This window comes from Panthera tigris, chromosome A1 (genome assembly GCF_018350195.1).
Source record: "Panthera tigris isolate Pti1 chromosome A1, P.tigris_Pti1_mat1.1, whole genome shotgun sequence".
NCBI classification, from domain to species: domain Eukaryota; kingdom Metazoa; phylum Chordata; class Mammalia; order Carnivora; family Felidae; genus Panthera; species Panthera tigris.
Window position 1 is genome coordinate 187,798,487 of NC_056660.1, and position 25,643 is coordinate 187,824,129.

The 25,643-nt window shown below is 35.3% G+C and overlaps 1 protein-coding gene across 2 annotated transcripts in view; it reads left to right on the top strand.

Moving 5' to 3' along the window:
- RNF145 (ring finger protein 145) overlaps positions 1-25,643 on the top strand; it is a 58,628-nt gene that overhangs the window by 22,233 nt on the left and 10,752 nt on the right. For both annotated transcript variants that reach the window (XM_042993447.1, XM_042993439.1), the window contains exons 4-8: positions 7,290-7,381; positions 14,482-14,717; positions 17,459-17,634; positions 20,962-21,102; positions 23,759-23,941. In XM_042993447.1, the coding sequence (XP_042849381.1) occupies positions 7,290-7,381; positions 14,482-14,717; positions 17,459-17,634; positions 20,962-21,102; positions 23,759-23,941 (828 nt within the window). The remainder of the gene's footprint in view (positions 1-7,289; positions 7,382-14,481; positions 14,718-17,458; positions 17,635-20,961; positions 21,103-23,758; positions 23,942-25,643) is intronic.

Here is a 25,643-nt window from a genome sequence, read left to right on the forward strand (position 1 = left end):
ATAGTGAGTGTGAAGTGATTATTTCATTGTGGTCTTGATTTGTACTTCCCTGATGGCTAATGATATTGAGCATCTTTTCATGTGTTCATTAACCATTTGTAAATCTTTTAGAAAAGTATTTATTGGGATCCTTTGTTAATCATTTAACATTGTTATTATTTAACATTATTTAATCATCATCATCATAATTATTATTATTATTATTATGGAGTTGTAATACAACTCAGTTCTAGCTAGATACAACTCCTTTATACAATTATACAATTTACAAATATTTTTTACCATTCACTCTAGTCTGGTTATATCAAGGCAAAGTGTAGTATGGTTCTACAAAGGAGAATCGATACTTGGATAATTTAAATAATTAACTTGGTACTTGAAAAACTGGCTATAGGATAAGTCATTTGGAAATATTAATTTCTTAAATTGAAAATTTCATAAGCTTTCAAAAAGCTGAGTTTCTATTTTCCCTTAAGACATGTATTTAAGAAATAATGAAGCTAATTATCCTTAAGTGAATAAAAACTTGTTTAGAGTATGTCTAGAATGGATATAGCTTTTAGTTCAGAGAAACTAAACTTTTGAAAATTCATGGCCATAGTTGGTATAGTATGAACATTTAATATTCTGTTTAAGCTTATTAGAATTTGATAAATTTCAAGTTCCTTAATTCTTAAAATTACTAAACTGTGCTTCTCATTTTGAGTGATGTAAGGAATGTATTTCCCAGTATCAATCCTACTTTAAAATCGAAACTATCCAGTGGATTATTTATCAGGTGTTAAGTTCTTTGTAGATTTTGGATACTAGCCCTTTAATCCAGTATGTCATTTGCAAGTATCTTTTCCCATTCCGGCGGTGTCCTCTTAGTTTTGTTGATTGTTTCCTTTGCAGTGCAGCTTTTTATCTTGATGAGGTCCCAGTAGTTCATTTTTGCTTTTAATTCCCTTGCCTTTGGAGATGTGTCGAGTAAGAATTTGCTGCAGCTGAAGTCAAAGAGGTTCCTGCTTTCTCCTCTAGGGTTTTTTTTTTTTTGTTTAAAAAAATTTTTTTTTAATGTTCATTTAATTTTGAGAGAGAGAGAGCAGGAGTTGGGGAGGGGCAGAGAGAGAGGGAGGGAGACAGAATCCAAAGCAGGCTCCAGGCTCTGAGCTGTCAGCACAGAGCCCAACGCGGAGCTTCATCCCACAAACTGCAAGATCATGACCTGAGCCAAAGTCGGACGCTCAACGTACTGAGCCACCCAACCGCCCCTCTCCTCTAGGGTTTTGATGGTTTTCTGCCTCACATTTAGGTCTTTAATTAACATTTTGAGTTTATTTTTGTGTATGGTGTAAGAAGGTGGTTTAGTTTCATTCTTCTGCATGTTGCTGTCCAGTTCTCCCAGCACCATTTGTTAAAGAGACTGTCTTTTTTCCATTGGATAAAAAGACAACTGCTGGGTGTTGTATGTAAGCCAATTTGGCAATAAATTATATTCACACAAAAAAATAAATAAATAAAATTGAAACTATCCAGAACTACAGGGAAAAAAGAAAAACTATAACTGACATGACCATTCCTATGAGGGGTGTGGTCTTGGTTTACATCACAATTGTTTTTTTGTAAAAGTTTTAAACTCTAATATTCTTAAATTCTTTGTTTTATTGTTAGATTTATGAACTATCATATCAGTTTTGTGTATGTATAATTTAAATTAGAGCCCATGGGTTTCACAAGATTGAAAGCATACTCCTTTTCATCCTAGTCTTGGGTATGTAAGTGTTGTTTCAAATGTAAAACTTTCCCAAGAGTTATTTATGTGGGAAATGTAGATAATTAGCTCCCCATTTCATGAAAGCTTGTCTAATTTAAAGTTTCTGTATTTCAGGACTGTTAGCATTTTGGGCTAGGTCTTGATTTGCTGTGGGGGCAGTCTTGTGTATTACAGAATGCTAACTTGCCTCTCTCTGCTCACTATTTGTAGAGCACCACTCCCCAGCAGTGCTGAAACCAAAAAGCACCCCTAATTGCCAGTGTGATCTCCTGGGGAACAAAATTTTCCTCAGATGAGAACCACTGCTATTAGATAAAGGAATTGTTAAAATGAATTTTATCATTATATACTTAAAATTTAATTTTGACGGGAATAAAATTGACCCATTTCAGTATTTGATATGTTTTCTTCTTTTGAACATTATCAGATCCAGACACTAAATATTTGAGTAGGGGATCAGAAAGCACCTAAAGAGAGGGGCAGGGTGGCTGAGATGATTTAAATAATTAAGCCCCGAGTAAATGAACTATTATTATTCAATTACTAGTACATTTCTTAGGGTGTAGTAGGTACTCAGATCCAGGGGTTGGACATCTCAGTATCTGGGATCTCTTAAATTGAGCTCAGTGCCTTTTGTTTGCACATATTCCATAAGATAACTTCAAGGGCTCACAGCTTTATTCTCTGTAAAAGTAGATTAGGTTTCTTTGGAATTAAACCATTTGAAAGCTTTTAAGTGGCCAGAATGTACAGATTGTTCCTAGGTTGTTCAGGTTGCTTAAGAGATTGTTACAAGGTCAGTTGGTGAATTGGTAAGCTTCTAGGTTTTATTGTTGTTACTTATTCCTTATAACTTGTATGCTTCTCTTTATAGCAAGTATTTTCCTAAAGCAAGCTATCCTTGAGGCCCATTACATGTATCTTATACACTCCTCAGACCCAAAGCAATTTCAGTCACTGGAGAATAGGCTATCATAGGGAACTAGAGAAGTAGATTTTCAAAGTGTTTAGTTTATTAGTGCTCAGGATTGATGTCAGTATTGCACAAATTGCACAAATGAAAAAAAGTTTAGGAAGGGAAAGATTTAATTCAGTTACAAGTAGATGACAGGGATTCTTGCTTCCTACCAACTTAATACATTTTACTGTTTAAATCTCCTAAATTGAAAAATCAAATACTGGGGGCGCCTGGCTGGCTCAGTCAGTGGAGTGTGCAACTCTTGATCTTAGGCTTTGTGAGTTTGAGCCCCAGGTTGTGTGTACAGATTACTTAAAAAAAAAAAAAAAAAATCTTTTTTTTTTAAAGTTTATTTATTTTGAGAGAGAGAGCATGTATGTGCAAGCAGGGAGGGGCAGAGAGAGAGGGAGAGAGAGAATCCCAAGCAGGCTCCATGCCCACATGATTTCCCACGAACCATCAGACATGACCTGAGCCGAAATCAAGAGTCAGATGCTTAACCTACTGAGTCACCCAGGTGCCTCCCCACAAAAAGTAAATCTTAAAAAAAAACAAAAAACAAAACCATATACTGCTTTTGAACATTTCATCTGATTCAGTCTTTTTTTTTTTTAAGTTTTTTTTTTTTTTTAATTAATTTATTTTGAGAAACAGAGAGGTAAGAGAGAGAATCCCAAGCAGGCTCTGCACTCTCAGCACTGGGCCTGATAGGGGGCTTGAACTTAGGAACTGTGAGATCACGACCTGAGCTGAAACCAAGAGTCAGATGCTTAACAGATCGAGCCACGCAGGTGCCCCTGATTCAATTGTAAAATACTCACTAAATTCTATTAAAAATTAGAATTTCATGGCTACTGAATCAGAGTAATTTTTGGACTAAAATGACTCATGGAATTTTGGATAATTCCTTCTCTGGATTCTTTTTATTTGGCTTTCTATCTTGTTTATTTATATTGTGAATGACCCACTTTGTTGAGAGACTAGTAATGAAGAGTTTACATTGTCAGCATGAGATGCTGGGAAGTTGTTCATAACTTGGAGATCTTTGTTCAGATACTGATCCATGTTAAAGTTCTCTTGTATAGTTTGGGGTGCAACAATGCCCAGATTCTTCTTTCAAAAGGGACAGCTCAGTAGTGGCTCCTTGGTGAGACCAGTAGTTTAGCCCTCACCAAAGCCACTGCCCTGGCTCTGGCAAGCCAAGCTCAGTGGGACCAAAGAGGGACTACAGACTTTCTGGGCCTGGCTGTCTTTCTTGAGGTGGGGCTTACTGATGAGTCAGCCAGACAGGAAAGATTGTGAAGGACCATCTTGAGAGACAGGAGTGGAGCAAAGGAGAAAGGGTCTGAGGTACCTCGAGAAGGTGTTAATTTCTGTGGTAGGATGATTGTTCCAGTAGCATTGAGGAGAGGCTGCAGCATTGAGGAGAGCTGTTCTCTTAGGGTTCTAGAGGAGAGCAGCCCAGAGAGCTAGTGGTAAGAAGCTGTTCAATACTGTGGTGTTGTCTTTAAGGCCTAACGGTTGATTATTCTTTTGGAAGACAGATCTCCCTTAGTCCCCTATAATTTCACTAAATCACAAAGTCACGAAATACGGAGAGTGAAAAAGAGAAAAAAAATCATTCTGTATTAAAAATTTTTTTTACATTTTTATTCATTTTTGAGAGAGAGACAGACAGACAGACAGCGGGAGCAGGGAGGGGCAGAGAGAGGAGACACAGAATCCAAAGCAGTCTCCAGGCCCTGAGCTGTCAGCACAGAGCCCAACGCGAGGCCCTGAATTCACAAACTGTGAGATCATGACCTGAGCTGAAGTCGGACACTTAACCGACTGAGCCACCCAGGCGCCCCTCATTCTATATTTTTATAGCATTTATCACAATTATAATTATTATTGTAATTGTAATTATATAATTGTAATTATTATTAGTATTAATCTAGTAATTGTAGGTCTCCCTGGTTTGTAAGCTTCATGCTAACAGGAATTGTTACTTTCCTGTCTACTGTAGTATTCCCAGAGGGTAGCAGTGTGCTAACAACATATTATGTATACGGTATATTTTTTGTGAGGCCAAAAAACATGGAGAAAGTTGATTTTCCTTACAGGTTTTGTTATGTAAAGTCAGAATTTAAGATTAGAGGCTCTAAAGAAGACAAAGAAGTGCTAAAAAATAAACTAAAGTAGGCTAGGAAATAATGCAAAACAATTAACAAATGTCTCGGCAGTAAGAAATTCTAGAGTAATGGGTTTGCTGAGTTATATATGAAACATCAGTAATATGATGACAGAAGCAAACAAGGGAGAGAAAACATGTCAGGGAGACCAGCTCTGCAGTTTCCACCCCCCACGTTACTAGGAAAGATTTCCTGGGCACTGAACCCTTCGGGGACACCTTTTGGCTCTTCCCCTTGGGGATGGAATTCCTGTAGTCACCCCATTCCCTTTTTATTGAAGTGAAATTCACATAAAATTAACCTTTAAAGTGAACAGTTCATTGGCATATAGTACATTCATAATGTACAACCATCACCCCACGATAAAACCCAGTACATATTACGTCCTTTCCATTTTCCCTCCCCTCCCCTCCCCCTCAGCCCCTGGCAAGCATCAATCTGCTTTTTGTCTTTGTGGGTTTCCCCTCTTTTAACTGGATCTGTTGGAGAGGAATATGAGATGGCCACAAAGAAATTATTTGCCTTCAGAGGTCTTGGATTCAGAATTAGAGCTCTTTTAAATACGAATTTATTTGGGGGCGCCTGGGTGACTCAGACGGTTGGGCGACTGACTTAGGCTCAGGTCATGAGCTCATGGTATGTGGGTTCAAGCCCTGCATCAGGCTTTGTGCTGACAGCTCAGAGCCTGGAGCCTGCTTCAGATTCTGTGTCTCCCTCTCTCTCTACTCCTCACTTGCCTTGTGTTCTATTAAAAATAAATAAAGACTAAATAAACTTTTTTAAAGATAAATTTTTTTCTTTAATAGCATTTTCAAAGACTTCATAAATTTTAAGTGATATTTATATGTGTATTTTATTGTAAATTTCATAATTCTCTTAATTCTTCAGTTTTCTGTCCTAAAACTTTGTAAAATGTAGTAATTTTATGTTGGTGGTTATCTAGTAAGGTAGCATTCAGATATTTATATGTTATTTGCATGTGTAGCATTTGTACTTCTCACAGGGTTTTGAGCACTGACCTCTGGACTGAGTAATCCTTTGTTATAGGGCTGTCCTATGCACTGGAGATAGGATGTTGTGGCAGCATCTTGGCGTAGGTGCTCGGAGCACCCCCAACCTTTTTAAATTGTGACAGCTAAAAATGTCTTCAGACAGTGCAAAATGCCCCTTGGGGTCAAAATCACCCCTGGTTGGCCAGCACTGCATTAAAATCATTCGTCTTGAGAATTTCAGTAAAAAGAGACTATTAATATATTATTTGTTAGAAGTGGTCATCATAGAGTGATAGAGGAGAATTACTAAATCTCCCATGAATTTAGGTCCATCATTGATTTTTGTAAATTGTCCCCCAAACTGCTTCTGTTCATAAAACTTATTTTGGTTTTTTGACAGTATTCTCCTTTTGGATTATGTAAGGGTCATTTCTTGTTTGGCTATGCTACACTAAAGGAATTCAACTTGATTGCCTAATAGGAAGTAATTTCATGGAAAAAGTAAATATAGCTGTGGGTTTGTTCAGAAATACTGAAACATTCAGATTCTTTTAAATACAGTGGATAAAGCATTCAATAATTGAAGAAAAGGAGAATTTTTTTACACAGTTTCCTTACGATGATGTCAAAAGAACTTAACAGTCTTCTAGTATTACTGTTTTAACTTGCTGATAAATTAAATTCTCCCTTTTTGTGCTTCTTGGCTGTGCACTGAAAGTTCTGTTTTCTCAGTGTAGAAAGACTTTTTTTTTCTCTACTTATTTCTCAGTAATCACATGTCATTTAACATCATTTAAATTTTAAAAGGAATATTTGATGTGATTTAAAATTTGATTCAAAATAAATCCGTAGCCTACTTTATTATAAGTCTAATTATGGATTCTTGATAGAGTTGAAAGTGACAATTTTTAAGGATTGTCCTGTGAGCCAGTTTTCTACTTAGTTTGTGATTTTACCTATAACTAAGAATAATTGGGGATAAAACTTTGGGGAAAGTAAGATAGGTGGGATGGTGGAAGAGAGCCAAAAGAGGGGAAATTTGATGTAATATTATTGGGTATTATCACTTAAGTAATAGGGTTGAGGGATGGTTTCTCAAATGTTTTTTTACTGGGAATAGTTATTTAACAAGGCCATGGGAAAAAAGAAAATCCCACCGAGTAGATTTTTGGCTGTCTTCTCTGCATAGTAAAATTCAGATGCAGTAAATTCTGATCCATGCATGGAAGAAGGAAATGAAGACCATCCTTACCTAGTTTTTTATACCTAAAATTTTCCTTAATGTAGATGTGGAAAGAAGTGTTATTAACATAATATGCTTTTTATAAGAATACTGTGCTTTAGTTGCTTTTCTTTTCCATATGTGCTTGGTATGTATCTAATATGTTATTACCATTTTATTTATTTAGGGACTACGTCAGGAGTGAACTGGAGTCTGCCTATGAAGGACCCATGTATTTAGAACCTCTCTCCATGAATCGGTTTACCACAGCCTTAATAGGTAAGTATTAGAAAAGAATTGAAAGTGTAGGTGGAGACCAACCTTACTTATTATTTTTTTTACATGCTAATAATCATACGTAGCCTATAGTTGCTTGTGTTTTTTTAATGATATTTTAACGATTTAGAAGGTTAATTTTTAAATAAAGCTAATTATTATTTTATAAGATTAAAATTAAATATGTAATGTCTTTATTGTTATTGAGAGCCATCACTGTATTCAAAAGTAAATTGCCAGAAATGTCAAGAACTTGAGACACGATTGAAATATTTAGGTAGTAGAATGTTAAAAATAGGAGTGTTAGCTAAGACCCAAAAATAATATAGAGAGTCCCAAGTGATGTACTAGACCCTGCCTACCATGCCGGAATTATAGAAAAGGAAGTGAGAGAAAATCTATTTTATGACTTTTACACTCACCCATATAGAGGGTCTTGCAAAATTAAATGTTGGAGATTAAGGAGAATTTCTTTAGAGAGCTGTTTGCTCTGAAATACCTCCCCAACCATTCACATTTAGAGAAGTCAGCAGAAGACCATTTGGAGAGTCACATGTCTTCTGTGGTTTAGGGGGGGATACTGTGAACTGACCCACACTTTGAAAGTCTAAAGCTGCACCATCCAAAATTAGCCACATATGGGGTACCTGGGTGGCTTAATCGGTTAAGTGTCCAACTCTTGATTTCAGCTCAGCTCATCATCTCATGGTTCGTGAGATTGAGCCCCACGTCAGGCTCTGTGCTGACAGTGTGGAGCCTGCTTGGGATTCTCTCTCTCTCTGTACCTCCCTCACTCTTTCTCTCTCTCTCTCTCAAAATAAATAAGCAAACATTAAAAAAATAAAATTAAATGTAGCTATCGAGCTCTTGAAATGTGGCTAGTCCAAATTAAGATACACTATAAGTGTAAAACACACATACCTACTTTCTAAGACTTAGTACAAAAAAGGATGCAAAATGTCTTCTTTAAATGCAGATTGAATGTTTTTATATGATAATCTATGGGGTATGTTGTTATATAATATATATTTATTGTTAATATATATATGTATATATATATATATGTATGAGTGAGTTGGCTTGCTGTGAGTTTTCTGACTATGGATATAGTGAAAATGTCTTTTGGGGTTCTTTTGTATCTTCTAATCTGGGTAGGCAAAGGATATTAATTTCTTGTGAACTAGTTAAGGGCTCCAAGAGTCTATGGGATTTTTTTTTAGGTCTTTCTAAGAGGGACTTTAGAAGGATAAGACTCCAACAGGGATTGAACCTCCAAGAGTTCAGCAAAGATCCAGAAACAGCCAGAGGAAAGGTACATAACAAATACTAAGGGTGGGAGAGCCACCGTGATAGGAACAATCTGAGAAGAACCCATAAAAATGCTCAAGAGAAAAGAGGATAAGTTTTAAGTGTTCCAGCTTCAGGGAGCACCAACACCCAATCTCTGTAAGAGCATAGTCCAGTAAGAATTTCCTACTACCCACTCTCCTTCTTTCCTACATGCTTCAAGCCTAGGTAAGTCAGGAAGAGAGGGCAGTGGTGCTGGCAGAGAAAGAGGGCAAAGCCTGCCATAACTTCTTCATCCCCCTCACAGTTGCAGGTTTTCCATCTATAGTCCCATAGGAGGCCTGAGCTAACGTAAGGGAAAAGCCTGAACTAAATCAGTTTCAGAGTTTTAGTCATTGTTCAATTGGGACTGTGTAACCTAAGTTAGATTAGAAAAGTTATAGGATCTGGCTTAGGGGCAGGAGAACACTAAACTTCACAGAGTGGATTTTAAATAATTTTTTAATGTGTATTTTTTTTTTGAGAGAGAGAGAGTGAGTGAATGGGGAAAGGGCAGAGAGAAGGAGAGGAAATCCCAAGCAGGCTCCACGCTGTCAGCACAGAGCCCGATGCAGGGCTTGATCTCACCAACTGTGAGATCATGACCTGAGCTGAAACCAAGAGTCGGATGCTTGATAGACTGAGCCACCCAGGAGTCCCTTCACAGAGTGGATTTTAAAATCATTTTCCTTAGGATTTGCCTAATAACGTTCTCTTTTCCTTAGCTTACTTTATTATATAAGAATATAGTATGTATTACATATAACATACAAAATATGTGCTATGTTATTGGTAAGAATTCCAGTCAACAGTAGGCTGTAGGCTTTAAGTAGTTAACATTTGGAGAGTCAAAAGTTATGCAAGCATTTTCAACTCTGCATCGTTGAACAAATACATTGTTGAACAATGTTGAACATCGAACAGCCCTTGCATTGTGCAAGCGTTAAGTGTATTTGAAAGGTTATATTTGAAAGGTTAAAGAGCTCGTAAGGTATTTTTATTCCATGATGGATGCAATATAGTACAAACTTGAAACATTTCCTTAAATTTTTGCCATCAGTAGCTATGATACTCTGTTTACTCAGCTAAGATTCAATTAATTGGAAATAAAATCCATAAACTGTTAAGCACTATATTTTCTTCCAATTTGGATTTTAAAGGTACTTTCTATTTTCTTCTGTTTCATTAATGAGCTTTTAATGAAAAACTGAGTAATATTAATATGCCATCATTTCTTAGAGTTGCAGACTTCTGGGAGCTATTTCTAATAGTGGAATCCTGAAATCCAAAGATTACTTTGTGATTTTGATTTATTCAGAATTACCAATTGGAATAGGCACATCAATTTAAACAACTTCCTGTTCTTTTGGAGCTATAGGAAAGATTTCCGCTCCTTCCTTTTTTCACCTAAATAGGAGAAGTGGTCTTCTGTTAAAGAGAATCGTAGCATATGAGTCATAGTCTTCTCTGAAAGAAAATGAAGTCTGCAACCCCAGAGTTGAGCACTGAATGTGTTGGCATAGATTTCGGGGAATTTTCAGAGTGTAGAGGAAGTTTATATCATGCTGAACGGGAAATTTAAATATCATAGCTGTGAGTACAGTGAAAATAAAATGTGTGAGAGTGAACATTCCTAATTATTCCTAGCATTAAAGCATTTCCTCTGAGTACTTTCTTTTCGAGTTTTTGCTAATTTTTTAATCAAAGAAATACGCTTGTTTTTAAAAGTTGAGACCTACCAGTTTTATGACAAACACTGGCTCTCTTCTGTACCACTCTGTTCCACGTTCCTGTACCAGCTCCCCACAGGCCTCTCCTTTCTAGTCACAGCTGTGTTGGCCCTGCTACTTTCTCTCTTGGCCCTCTCTAGAAATCCTGTGAACTGGGTAATGTTCCTCCTACATTGACCCCCTAACTTTCTTACTGTTCTATTTTCCTTTTTTTCTCCCCTCTCTGTCTTCTGTTTAACTTTCTGAGATTTCCCAACTTTATCTTCCAGCCCTTTTATTGTACCTTTTTTTGTTGTATATTATTAATATCCATGAGCTTGTTTTCATTGAACTTTCTTTTTACTGTGAGAGTCTTTTTTTTTATTTCTTAGGTATATCACTTATCTCTTTGAAGCTTTCTTTTATTCTTGAATTATCCATTTCCTCTGAGATCTTTTTTTCTGTTTTTTTTGGTGTTTGTCTTTCATGGGATAGTAGTGTTTCTTAAGCCTGGATTTGAATCCTGGTTATATTTGGTAAAGATTTATAAATACTGATTTCTAGGCCTCATCTGAGGCTGATTAAACCATAAATTTTATTTAAATATCTGGAGGTCCTTAGCTGATCATTTGTATTAAAGTGAGTTAAGTTGTTGATTAGAATCTCTTTAGGGCTTACCAACTGGTATGTTTCACAGTTGATGTTCAAGTGGGATTGGCTGTTTTTGAGTATTTGTATGTCTTTTCACTTGGACTTGGTCATTTTCCCCAAATAGGAATCTTTCTATTCCCTGTAGGGGAGGCTGATGTCAGTGACTAGAATGGGTAACAATAAACATGGCAGCATGTTTGGATATCTAGAAAGATTTCATTTCTCAGGGTGCAGACTTTTGTTTTAATCCCCTCTTTTCATTTGGGCATCTCCTCTCTGCTCGGGGCTGTGCATGGTCATGTCCAGGTGCCTGTTGCAGTCTCTCCAGTAAACCTCAGTCTTCCCCCCAGGGTGGGGAAAAGAGTAATGGCTTGGCTTAAAACCACAGTTCGTTGCCTCCTATCTCTTTGTTTTCTGTGCCCTAAAATGTTGTTCTCATATCTCACTTGGTGGCCACTCCTCCTGTTTTGTTTTGCTTTTATTTATTTTTTTTAGTATTGTGGGTTTTCCTCCTTTTATACATTTATGAATATTTTTCACATTATTTAGATATCAGTTCTTTAAAGGCTAAAATTAATATTTGTGGGAGAAAATACCACATTATAACATGGTAGATTGTTAATAAATGTTTTTAGCTTTGTGTAAAAATGGTTGCCATTTTTGTATTCTTGTAACAGTAATACAGATTGAACACAAAACAAAAATCTCAAAGTATTGTTTTGCCCTTCATTGGCAAGAAGGAAGAGAATTTGACTCTATGATTCTTAATCTGGAAGATAACATGTTCAAGAATTTTCATAAAATTTTAATAAGAGCAATGAGAGGAGACTTGTCTAGTCAGTGAAATGGGACAGTGGACAGTGTGGTACTGTCATCAGAGTAGAGTGTTAAAAAAAAAATAGCAATTTCTAGGGTGCCTGGGTAGCTCAGTAAGCTAAACATCCAACTCTTGGTTTCAGCTCAGGTCGTGATCTCATGGTTCCTGAGATTGAGCCCTGCATTGGGCTCCCTGCTGTCAGCCTGGAACCTGCTTGGGATTCTTTCTTTTTCTCCTCCTCCTCCTCTTCCTCCTCTTCTTCTTCCTCCTCCTCTTCCTCCTCCACCTCCTCCCTATCTTTCTCTCTCTCTCTCTCTCTCTCTCTCTCTCTCTCTCTCTCTCTCATTTTTCTGCACTTCCCCCCTCACGTGTGCTCACTCACTCTCAAATTTAAAAAAAATAGCAAGTTCTGACACAGACTCAAATATACAAAAAATTTTAAGGTATACTAGAATGGCATTTCAAAGTAATAAGAAAAGAATTGGACGATTCCAGTAGCTAGTTTTGAGACAACTGATTAAAACATCTGGAAAAACACACTTAGATCTTTTTTTGTTGTATATTTTTAATATCCAGGAACTTTTTTCATTGAATTCTTTTTATTATGACAGTCTTTTTTTATTTCATAGATATATCATTTATCTCTTTGAAGCTTTCTTTTATTCCTTGAATTATCCATTTCCTCTGAGATCTTTTTTGTTTGTTTTGGTTTTTGTCTTTCATGGGACAGTAGTGTTTCTTAAGCTTGAATCACCTGGTTATATTAAGTGAAGATTTGTAAGTACTGAAATTCTAAAATAAATTATTCTAAAATAAATTCCAAATGTATTAATTTTTAAATTAAAGAATAATAAAAGAAAACGTAGGTGGGGCACCTGGTTGGCTTAGTAGGTTAAGCATCCGACTTTGGCCATGAGGCCATGATCTCATGGTTCGTGAGTTCGAGCCCTATATCAGGCTCTGCAGACAGCTCGGAGCCTGGAGCCTACTTTATATCCCTCTCTCTCTGCCCTTCCCCGCTCACACTCTGTCTCTCTCCCAAAAATAAACATTAAAAAAAAATTTTTTTTTAAATGTAGGTGATTACTTGTATAATCTTAAGTAGGAGAACCCATGTGATTAACCATGGCACCAAAGGTAGAAACCATGAAGGAAAAGGTTTGATAGGTTTGGCTATTTACAGTAAAAACTTCTGTAAGAGAAAAATTATTAAAATATTCAAATAATACATTGGGAAAATATAGTCATGTGACAAAGGAAATTAATATCTTAGCCAAAACATAGAAGGCTACATTCCCCAGTAGAAATGGCCAAAGAATGTAAACAAGCATTTCACCAAATAATTGCAAATTATTTTTATGTACTTATTTGTAATTGGTAATCAACAAAATGCAATATTTAGAAAATCTTAGGAAATATGCCTTCTTTAAATTATTTTTACTGTTGGCAAGTCAGTAGAAAAATGCACACCCTGTACCCTGGGTGTTTTGTTTCTGTAGGGCCGTCTGATTGTATGTGTCAAAGTCTTAAAGGTTTCTTCTGACTCAGTAATTACACTTTTAGGAATTTAGTCTAAGAAGATATTAGGAAATGTGCTCCAAGTATATGAGGATGTCATAAGCGATAAACATCAGGCTTATTCATAACAAAGCATTTTATAATTATGAACTATTTGAAAACAGCCAAATGCTAATACTGTTTCATACACATTCAGTGTAATATACCATACAACTAAAAAGAAAAAGTGTATATGTTTATTGGTATGGGGAGAGCTACATGGATTATATGTATTAACTGAAAAAACTGTAGTGTGTACACTGTAATCTCATTTATATAATAAAACATTTGTATATTCACTTGCATAGAATAAATCTGAAAACAGTATGAATAGCTAATTTTTGTTGAGCACTTACTAGGTTTCAGACACAATGCTTAGACTCTCTATGCAGTGCTTTAATTAATGGGCCAAAGATACTGGACTATAAGAAATTGAGTTTTCCCTTTTTATTTCTCTGTATTTTCTAACTTTTCTATAATGATCATGCCTAATCATCTGAGAAGAATTTGTTGCTTAAACAAAGTTTTACTCTCATTATTGAGTCCTTTGGGAAGGCTTGCATGATCCTGTAAATGTAATTAAAGCTTGAAAATCTCAATGAATTTTGTCGCATCATGATCTTAGAGAAGTAACTGTATCTCTTGGATTTTATGCTTTTACCTATCAACCAGAACAATTAAATATTGATGGACCTTTGTGAAAAGAGCTATATGTAAACAGTAGTAATTGAATTATTATAATACTGAGCTAGACATTTAAAAAAACATTTTTTGTATTATATATGTCATCTGAAATGTGATGAAGACTAGTGGATATTTGTACTGCTTTTTTCAGATCAGTACCTAGGGAATTGATGCTCAGAATTGACGGGACATATGAATATGTAATTATGGTCATATGAGGTAAAAATTTGATTTAGACTGTTACCTAGGAGATCTTAATTAGACTTTTTCAAAAGCTGTGTCATCATCCTTATTGGCATTATCTTTTGCTTTTGTTTTGTGAATACCAAATCTTAAATGCATTCTCCTCCCCATTCTAGGTCAGTTGGTGGTGTGTACTTTATGTTCCTGTGTCATGAAAACGAAGCAGATTTGGCTGTTTTCAGCTCACATGCTTCCCCTGCTAGCACGACTCTGCCTTGTTCCTCTGGAGACCATTGTTATCATCAACAAATTTGCTATGATTTTTACTGGATTGGAAGTTCTCTATTTTCTTGGGTCTAATCTTTTAGTACCTTATAACCTTGCTAAGTCTGCATACAGAGAATTGGTTCAGGTAAGACTGACAACCACACACAGGTAGATAAAATTCTGCATAAATACTAGTTATATTAAAGGTTTAGCTCCTTGTTATTTCAGTCATGGTTATGGTAACATTCTGTTGGACAGTTTTTAAATAGCAACCTAATTAGGAACATGTAAGATTTTTTATTATGAAGTGTTGTATAGAGAGGCAGTAAAGGGATTCTGTGGAAGCAGAGTGTCTGGGTTTTTACTCTGGCACTGTTGTTTACTAGCTGTGTAACCTGTTAAGTTGGTTTATCCATAAAATGGAGCTAATAATAACAGTTGTACCTAACTCATAGGGTTGCTCTGAGATTTAAGTGAGTTTGGTGCCAGGCAGACAGTATTCTGTATGTGTTGAGTATTATAACAAAGACCAAAGTAATACAGAATTGAAAATCAAGGGGTCAAATCCTGGTTTTTCTCCTGGTTATAGTCCTGTGCCTACAGTTATTTCCCCCTAAGTTTGCTTAATGTATGTAAACTGAGAAGTTAAGTTGTTTATACTATGATGGATTTTGCTTAGATATACTGATGTTGCCAACATGATGTGCTTCTGCCTTATCCTACTTTTTTTAACCTTTGCTCTAAAACAGATTATTCCCAGACAGAAACAATAGATATTTATCTATTTCCATTTGCCTTAATTGATAAGTTTCAGTATGTAAAATAGATACTAAAACTGACATTGATATATAAAAACAAAATGTTAAAATGGACATTCTTTACTACCTTTCGACTGTATGTATGTGACCTTAAGGTACAGGATGCTCTCAGATTGACCAAACTGAAACTGCTAAGTGAAGTGGGTTTTGTTGTTGTCGTTGTCGTCATCGTCGTCGCCCCAGGGACAGATTTCCCGGAAAAATTTCCCTCTACTCTTAGCTTTAGCCTGATTCTGCCTTCTTTGTTCATCTTACGTAATGATTAACTTGGGCAGTTTTCCTAAAAGTAGGTCTTTCAGAGAAGAGGAAGTTATTTTCACACTCCGTGAAGAGCTATTTCATGAGGAAGCATTGTACTTCCATTCAGAGTAAGAATGACTAGTGTTTTTCTTTGAATTCAGTCTTGTGGAGCTATCCTAATTTGTAGGAAAACAGTAGACAGGCAGTAAACATTAATTGGATGCTGTTTTATCATCATAAGGACAGAGCCCTCATTTTTCAATGTCATGTTTACCTTCTTGGTTACCATAAGATTCATGCATCACTAGATGTTGTAGTTGAAAATAAATTATAGGTTATAAAATTCACAACCTGGAAAGAATTGGATAGGCAAGAAATGGAAACTATCAGGCTTTTTAGTCATGTTTCTTGAATGGAAAGGAGGAAAAATACTCTCTACCTCTCAATGATCATTTGCTGCTAATAATTATTTTGCACGTAGTTGGACAATTTGCTTTTTCTTTCAATATTTTCTAGTAGGGGAAAAATAGAAGTTAATCTTGACTAGATTTTAGAAAAAGCATTTGAGTTACAAATGGAATTTATCATTTTTTTATTACTAAAAGTATTTTTTATAATTTTTTAAAAAATGTTTATTGTTGAGAGAGAGAGAGAGAGAGAGAGAGACAGAGTGTGGCGGGGGGAGGGGCAGAGAAAGCAAGACACAGACTCTAAAGCAAGCTCCAGGGTCTGAGCTGTCAGCCTCAGAGAGGCTGTGAACTGTGAGATCATGACCTGAGCTGAAGTTGGATCCTTAACCGATTGAGCCACCTAGGTGCCTCCAGGTGAAAATAATTTAAATTTAGAATAACTTGCAAGTTAGTGTATTTTAACTTAATGCTTAAAAGATCTTTACCTATCTAGAGATAGGTATTAATTAGAAATCAGAATAACTTGAAGTCAGTGTATTTTAAGATATTTGTAGTTTATTGAAGCATTCTGGTATCACACTGTGAGTTTCAGCAAGACCATTTGGCTCTGTAGGTTATAGTTTATAGCCTGCCTTGGAGGACCCTGTTGTGTTACCAGGGTCTGGTCCCTGGCATAGTAACTCTAGAAACTTGGTTACATTGTGCTCTTCGGCTGAATCAGATTATGAAAATTGATTCTTCCTAATCAATCTCATAAGAGATTATTTTACAAACTAGAAAGCTAATTTACTTATTAGTAGATTAATAAACTTTTTTTACATGTACCTTTTTTCTTGGTGTTAATGTACTTGGCAAACCAAATAAATTGAGAAATGTTTGAAAAATGCATAGGAGGAACAAGGGGAATTGATTTATCTGGGGAAAAAAGACTTGCTAACTGTCTTCTCTCTCCAGTAAACTCCAGTGATTATTCTGTCTTCATCAAACTGTTTCACCTATAAAATTTCCTGACTAAATCCTGAAAAAGTCTTCCTTTCATATTGCCTGTTTTTCTAGCCACTCAAGCACTATTGTATCATTTAAGGTAGTCCTGATTGATCATTATGATTTACAGATGAGTCAGTTTACAACCTGCCTTTGATGTAATTTTACTCTGAAAGTGACTTTACTCTGAACCATAAGGGGAATTTATGGTGGTCATTTGATGAGTGTGTGTCGTGTTGACAATAATGAAAACTCCGTGAATTTTAAAAAATGTGGTACTTAGTAACTGTATAGAGAAAACTTTAAAGGAATTTATCTGAAACAACCTTACAGTGAAAAAAAGCTATTTTATTTTTCTCTTTATTACTCTTTTATGTTTAAATGTGTTTGTTGAAGTGATACAAGATGTTTTCCTATCTTATTTTCTTACTCAGGTAGTAGAGGTATATGGCCTTCTAGCCTTGGGAATGTCCCTGTGGAATCAACTCGTAGTCCCTGTACTTTTCATGGTTTTCTGGCTCGTCTTATTTGCTCTTCAGATTTACTCCTATTTCAGTACTCGAGATCAGCCTGCATCACGTGAGAGGCTTCTTTTCCTTTTCCTGACAAGGTAATTAATGAGAACATGTGATACTGTACATAACCTTAGGAAGAGAAAACATTGATCTAGGAGTAGTAAGTTTTGCAAATTAACTTTTCCCAGTTATATTAGAGTACCCCATATTTAATTGAGATAGGATTTTCGTTCAGTGGATGCCTATGTCTGGCAGTGCAGGGAAGGTGCTAATGTAATAATGGTATATTTGGTTTCGTCAAATGATTTGTGAAAAGGTACATAGCAAATTTTAAAAATATTTTTTCAGAGGCCCCTGGTTGGCTCAGTTGGTTAAGTATCTGACTTCAGCTCAGGTCATGATCTCACAGTTCGTGAGTTTGAGGCCTGCACCGGACTCTGTGCAGACAGCTCAGAGCCTGGAGCCTGCTTCTGATTCTGTGCCTCCCTCTCCCTCTCTCTCTCTCTGCCCCTCCCCCGTTGGTACTCAGTCTGTCTCTCTCTCTCTCTCTCTCTCTCTCTCTCTCTCTCTCAAAAATAAACATTTAAAAATACAATAAAAATATTTTTTCAATTTCAAGGTAAATTTTATTGGTTGGGTAAATAAAACATATGTTACTAAAAGTAATTATCATTTACTGAGTATTTAATATATGCCAACCACACTACTAAACACTTTTCTTCACACTTAATCTTTAGAGCAACCCTGAGAGATAGGTGCCTCTATTATCATTATCATTTTAATAGCTCAGGAGACTGTGCCAAGAGTAACTTGCCCCAGGTGACACTGGTAAAAAAAACAAAGACAGTGCTGATCTCAAATCCCATCTGAGTTCAAACCCTATGACTTCCTCTTGCACTATGCCATATTATTTCATTTTTAAGTTTTTTTATTTTGAGAAAGCAAGAAAGTACAAGTGAGGGAGGGACAGAGAGAGGGAGAGAGAGAGAGAATCTGCACGTCAGCACAGAGCTCAACATGGGGCTCAAACCCACGAACCATGAGATCATGACCTGAACCAAAGCCGGATGCTTAACTGACTGAGCCACCCAGGCACCCCTATGCCATGTTATTTTTAATGTTTTGCTTCATTATTCAGATACAGTCAAATAATTGGTGAAATAAGTATATCCTAATACTTTTCTATTTGCCCCGAAGAAATTCTAAGACTTAGTTTTTAAGATTTAGATTTTTTTAAAAAATGGTCTTAAGTCATCAGAGTCCTTTTTCTACTAAAGTATCTTTTTTGTGAGCTTATGCTAGATCTGTATTTGTTATTTTTCCACTCTTGAATTTGAATCTCAGGCCCCCAATCTAGCACTTGGGTTTGTGTGTGTGTGTCTGTGTACACACACACACACACAGACACACACACACACACACACACACACACACACACACACTATCTTCATTCCCTGGTACATAAAGGCAAGACCGAAACTCTGTCCTTCAGGAAGGTACATATAAGCAGATCAAAGGGTTTTTTGGTATTTTTATTTAATTTGGTTTTTTAATTTACATCCAAGTTAGCATATAGTACAACAATGATTTCAGGAGTAGATTCCTTAATGCCCCTTACTCATTTAGCCCATCCCACCTCCCACAACCCCTCCAGCAACCCTCTGTTTGTTCTCTATATTTGAGTCTCTTATGTTTTGTCCCCCTCCCTGTTTTTATGTTATTTTTGCTTCCCTTCCCTTATGTCCATCTGTTTTGTAGCTTAAAGTCCTCATATCAATGAAGTCAGATGATATTTGTCTTTCTCTGACTTAATTCACCTAGCATAATACCCTCTAGTTCCATCCACATAGTTGGAAATGGCAAGATTTCATTCTTTTTGATTGCTGAGTAATACTCCGTTGTATATATATACCACATCTTCTTTATCCATTCGTCCATTGGTGGACATTTGGTCTCTTTCCATACTTTGGCTCTTGTTGATAGTGTAAGCAAATAAAAATTTAAAATTTTTCATTAATAGAGCCATTGTTTCTCGGCCAACCAAATGATGGAGCACTGTGCACTAAGTGGTGTAGGGAAAATGTTACACAGAATTAAATATCAATAAAAATGTCATAGGACATACCTATTTTAGTAAATAAGTAGAATAAATTTATTGGCACTGAGTCTGATTTTGTACTTTAATTATTTATTTATTCATTTTTAAATGTTTATTTTTGAGAGAGAGAGAGCATGAGGAAGGGAGGGGCAGAGAAAGAGAGGGAGACACAGAATCCGAAGCAGGCTCCAGTCTCTGGAGCTCCATGTAGGTCTCGAACCCACAAACTGGGAGATCATGACCTGAGCCGAAGTCAGATGCTTAACCAACTGAGCCACCCAGGTGCCCCTGATTTTGTACTTTCTGAAAATACAGCTTTAATTGATAATTAGCTTCTATAAACATGCAATAAATTGATACCAAATACATTTTGATAGCCAACTCATTATTAATGAAGTTTCACTACTATTGGTATTTATGTAATTACTATGGAAGTTTTATGCAGAATTTTAAGATGATCCAAAAAGTAATTCAATTTAAGGAGAAAAATAGAATTCTGTGGTTAGGATAATAACCTAAGCATGGGACTGGGATTGGTTGTGTTTTAAACCAGATTATTATCCATTAGAAAGCACAATCCGATGAAGTGTAGCATGGTGTAATAGGCTTAATAAATCAATAAACTATGAATGAATTTGGACTTATTTAAAAAGTAAGAAAGTAATACTGAGATTTTATTTTTTATTTTTTTATTAAAAAATTTTTGTAATGTTGATTTCTATTTGAGAGAGAGAGACAGAGCACAAGTGGGGGAGGGGTAGAAAGACGAGACAGAATCTGAAGCAGGCTTCAGGCTCTGAGCTGTCAGCATAGAGCCCAGTGCGGGGTTTGAACCCACGAACTCCGAGATCATGACCTGAGCTGAAGTTGAACACATAACAGCTACCCAGGAGCCCCTAATACTGAGATTTTAGATGACGTTTAGGTGTCTTGCCCAAGTAATTTTTCTCTCTATTCCTTTTTTATACATACATACATACATACATACATACATAATTGTATGTTTCTTAAGGTTTGAACAAAATTTTAAGCTCTTACTGCATTTGAAAGAGATGATAGATAAATAAAAATAGACTTGTTTCAGATATGGTTCTATATACTGAATATTTGCCAAAGAGATTTTTAAAAAGTGTAGGTTAGGATAATAATAAGAATGGATTTAAATTATTAGTGGAGTGGTTAGGTGATTTTACCTTAAATTTTGGTTTGGGTGTTTTAATTGATAAGGATCAGAACAAGCTTGGTGGTTATTTGAAGGCTTAAGATGGTTTTATTTCCAGGGGAAAACGTTTATCTATCAATACCCCCACCCGCTCTTTTCTAGTATTGCTGAATGCTGCAGCACTCCTTACTCACTTCTGGGCTTGGTCTTCACGGTTTCTTTTGTTGCCTTGGGTGTTCTGACACTCTGCAAGTTTTACTTGCAAGGTTATCGAGCTTTCATGAATGATCCTGCCATGAATAGGTAAGTTCTTGACTGTGAATATCTCTAGAAATTTAAATATTATATATAACTTGAAGAAGTAATGATGAATTTCAGAGGAAATGGTATTTTGAAGGTTTGTTTTGTTTTTTTTTTTTGAATGGTTGAAACTATTTGGATTAAAAATACTATGAAAAATATAATACATATGAATTTCCATATGTAAAAGATGGATTTTTATTGTTTGTACTTACCAGTATATACTGGACACTTTCCTAGAGTTAAGAGATTTAAAAAAAATTTTTTTAATGTTTATTTATTTTTGAAAGAGAGAGCATGCATGAGCAGGGGAGGGACAAGAGAGAAAGGGAGACACAGAATCCGAAGCAGGTTCCAGGCTTTGAACTGTCAGCACAGAGCCCGACATGGGGCTCAAACTCACGAACTTTGAGATCATGACCTGAGCCGAAGTCAGATGCTTAATCGACTGAGCCACCCAGGAGCCCCAGAGTTTAAGAGATTTTTAATAGCTTGTTTTTTTCCATTTGAAGTTAAGTGTAGCCATGTTAAAATCAAATTTCTGTATTTGATACTTGCTTAATTTTTTATGGTTGGACATAAATTTGATACTGATTGAAGTTTCAAAGGATGCATTAATGATAATCCAAGAATAGTTAATCTAGTTGTTATTAAATCACTAAGATCAGATATTGGGAAACCCTGTTTTTGGAACTTGTCATAATTTCTGTTATCTTAATGTAAGAATTTTTAATGGTTTCATTTATATAAATTTAAAGAATCTTTTCTTAAAGTCTTTAAATCTTTATGGAATATTTCAGAATTAGTAGATGGTGAGTACCTTGTAAATGGAAGAAATAAATTTTTTTTCTTGGTGTACATTTTAGTTTTTTTATGAGAAAAGAGAAAAACTTCTACCTTATAACCTTCCTGCCAGTCCCAGCTAACACTTTTGTAATGGAAAAAAGAAGGGGGGGGAGGGCAAGAAAGAAAAATAATTCATGTATAAGCTCACCAAATTAATATCATTCAGAAAATACCAAATGGGAAGTGACAACTCTTCCTTCCCCTGCTTGCCATTTCCTTTCCTCAAAGGTAACAGCTATAGATCGTTATTTTAAATTTTCTTATGGGGAAAAATGCGTATATATATTTTGTTGTTCATTTCCACATACTGTAAACAGTTCTGCACCTTATTTTTTCTTTTAAATAGTTTTTGGATAATTTGTTTTTTTATGTCAACAGAGACATCCTCATTTTTTTTTGATTAAAGCATAGTATTCTAAAATATAAATGTATTTTTTTTTGCTATTAAAAATTGTGCTATGAGTATCTTTGTATATGTCTCTCTTTTTTTAACTCTTAATTAGGAAAATTTCAAATTAACAAAGTTGAGAGAATAGTAAAATGAACCTCCATATACTTGTCACCCATCTCCAATAATATGGCCTATCTTCTATCATGCATGCCCTTATCAACTTCACTTATTCTGTCCCCTCCATAACTCCTGGCTGCATTTGTTTGACACAAATTTCAGATATGATACCATTTTACCCACAAGTATTTCAGTCTCATATGAAAAAACATAACAACAATAAAGTATTCATTCCCAGTAAGAGAAGAATTCCTTGACCTCAAATTCCCAGTTGGTGTTCATATTTTCCTGATCTTTTTTTTAAAACATTTTATTTGCTCAGCTTCAGATCCAAATAAGGCCCATATTGCAGTTGGTTAATATCTTTTAAGTCTCTTTTAATGTTTAGGTCCTTGCTGTCTCTCTGTATTTTTTCCCCCTCTCATTTTATTTGTTGAAGACACTAGATTGTTCTACTTAATTTTTCAGAATCTGGATTTTGCCAGTTATATTCCCATGATGTCACATAACATGTTTTATTATTCACTGTGTTTTCTCTTACATACAAATTTTTTGTAGTACATCCATAGGGTAAATTATTACCAGTAAGATTATTGAGTTAAATTGTGTATATATTTTAAATTTATTAACAAATTTTTCTCCAGAAAGGTTTTGCATGTTTTATGTCAACATTAGTGTTCCCATTTTTTCTCAGATTCCTTGTCAGTGCTTGGATCATCAGACTTCGAAATATTTGCTAATTTGTGATTTTGAAAATTGGACTTAATTCTTTGTTCATTTATTTGTGAGAGTTATTTATAAATCAAGTCAATAGGATAAAAAAAGATCTCTAAGGATTTTGTATATATTTTCCATATGGCAATTGATTTTCAAAAAAGTTTGTATTTATGTCTTCAGGTTCTGATGGTCTGCTTAAAGAGACCTTTCCTACTTCAAGATTATGAAGACATTCACCCATGATTTTATCTTTTATAGTCAGGAAAAAGCTCATGATACAAATATGTGTAATTCAGTGGATATCTCAGAATGGTAGAGTGTCTGGCTCATTAGCAAAACCTTTTCTTTATCTTAGAAGTTGCTTTTATTCTCATTGTATGCTAAAATAATAGTAATTATGTTTTACACATATAGTGAAATATTGACTATTACATAGTCATTATATTGTTATTAGATGTCAATGTTATATATTATATGTGTTATATCAATGTTATATGTATTAACATTCTGATCAGGATTGTTTGCTCATGGAATGAAATGAGATTCTGATTATTGTTTGTTTTTCTAAAAATGTGTGTTTTTTTTTAGGGGCATGACAGAAGGAGTTACGCTGTTAATCTTGGCAGTACAGACTGGTCTCATAGAACTACAGGTTGTTCATCGGGCATTCCTGCTCAGTATTATCCTTTTCATTGTTGTAGCTTCTATCCTACAGTCAATGTTAGAGATTGCAGATCCAATTGTTCTGGCGCTGGGAGCATCTAGAGACAAGTAAGAAACTTCCTAAAAATGTTTTGTAATATTCTTTATATATATAGATTTTTTTTGAAGATTTAGATAATGTTTAGAGACAGAACATGGATGAATAATTGGTATTAGCTTAAGGTGATGAGTTTACATTTTTAAATTTTTTTCTATATGTTTAACATTTCTGTTTTTTTCCTCTTAAGATGCCTATAGTTAGAAATCACATCAAAGACCATGTAATTAATTACAAGTCAGTGTTTTTTTTCTTCAGAGATATTTAATACTTTTTATATTTGTCCACTTTTAAAATGGAGAGCAGAAAATTCAGTCCAAGAAATATACCAAATAATTTTATTTTGTGTAATGCTAAAGTAGAGAAAGCATTGAGAGAAAGGAGAAAATCATTGGAAAGAGAGAAATAAAGGCTCTCAGGCAGTCGTAAAGATAGCCATTAATGGAATAACTACCTCATCTGATGGCATTTTAGAACCATTGCAACTTATTGAGGTTTTATTTATTTTTTTTAATGTTTATTACTTTTGAGAGAAAGAGAGAGAGGCAGGCATGAACAAGGGAGGGGCAGAGAGAGGGAGACACAGAATCTGAAGCAGGCTTCAGGCTCTTAGCTGTCAGCACAGAGCCTGACGCGGGGCTCGAACTCACAGACCGCGACGCGAGATCATGACGAGCTGAATTTGGACGCTTAACCAACTGAGCCACTCAGGCGCCCCCAACTTACTGAGGTTTTAATGGGACTTTTTGACACCTTCTGGGACCAAGTGAAATTAATAGCTGCATTCATGTTCGTGCCATACTATATAGAGGTTTTCTTAAGGAATAAAAGTCAAATTATCATTTAGCTCTTTAAGATACAATTTTAGCTTATTATAGTTTATACAAGGGCATTCTATAAGAACGCTTAAAATTCAGTGTCACTGTTTTTTTCCAGCATCCATTTACACTCTCTTGATTTTTGAAATATCTGAATTTATTGCCACTTTGGTAGTGTTTTATGAGTAAGGGAACAGGTGATCTTTTGGGAGATCGAAATTTGATAGCAGATTTTTAAAACATTCCAAATTAACATTTTGTAGTTCATCAGATTTATCTTTCTATTCCCATATCCCACAACATTCTGAAATTTTTTCTCAAATGGTAGAATAGCTGACAGGATCCATTTTAATTTAAATAAACTTTAATTTGTTTCAGATAACCTTAATTGTTATAGTTAATTATAGTTATTTGAGATTTGGTTTTTAGGGTTGAAGTATCTCAATAGAAGCATTTAAGATATTGAACTTGGTGCTGAACTCCCTTAAATAGCCACTTAAGCGTTTGGGTTGTTTTTTATCTAAGTACAACACTATTTTGTCCTTTCTGGGAGTATCATTTAGTAGTATTAATTATACTAATTACTTTGGCATATATTAGTAAGACTAATATAATACTATAGAAAGTTTGGGAAAGAGAAAAAACAATCTGTAATTCCACTGCCATAAGAACCATTAAATCCAGTTCTTGTTTCCTCCAGGATGTTGCACTAGCTTTATTTATTACTGACTTCTTCCTCCAAGGTCTCATGCAGAGGAAATTTAGAGGGAAAGGAGCAAAACTGAGAAGTAGGAGAAAAATGTAACTTACTAGAACTGACTCAAGAATTTAAAAACCTGGATAGTTCTGTAGCTGTTAAAGAAATGAAGGCAAATGGTAAACAGATGGCAGTACA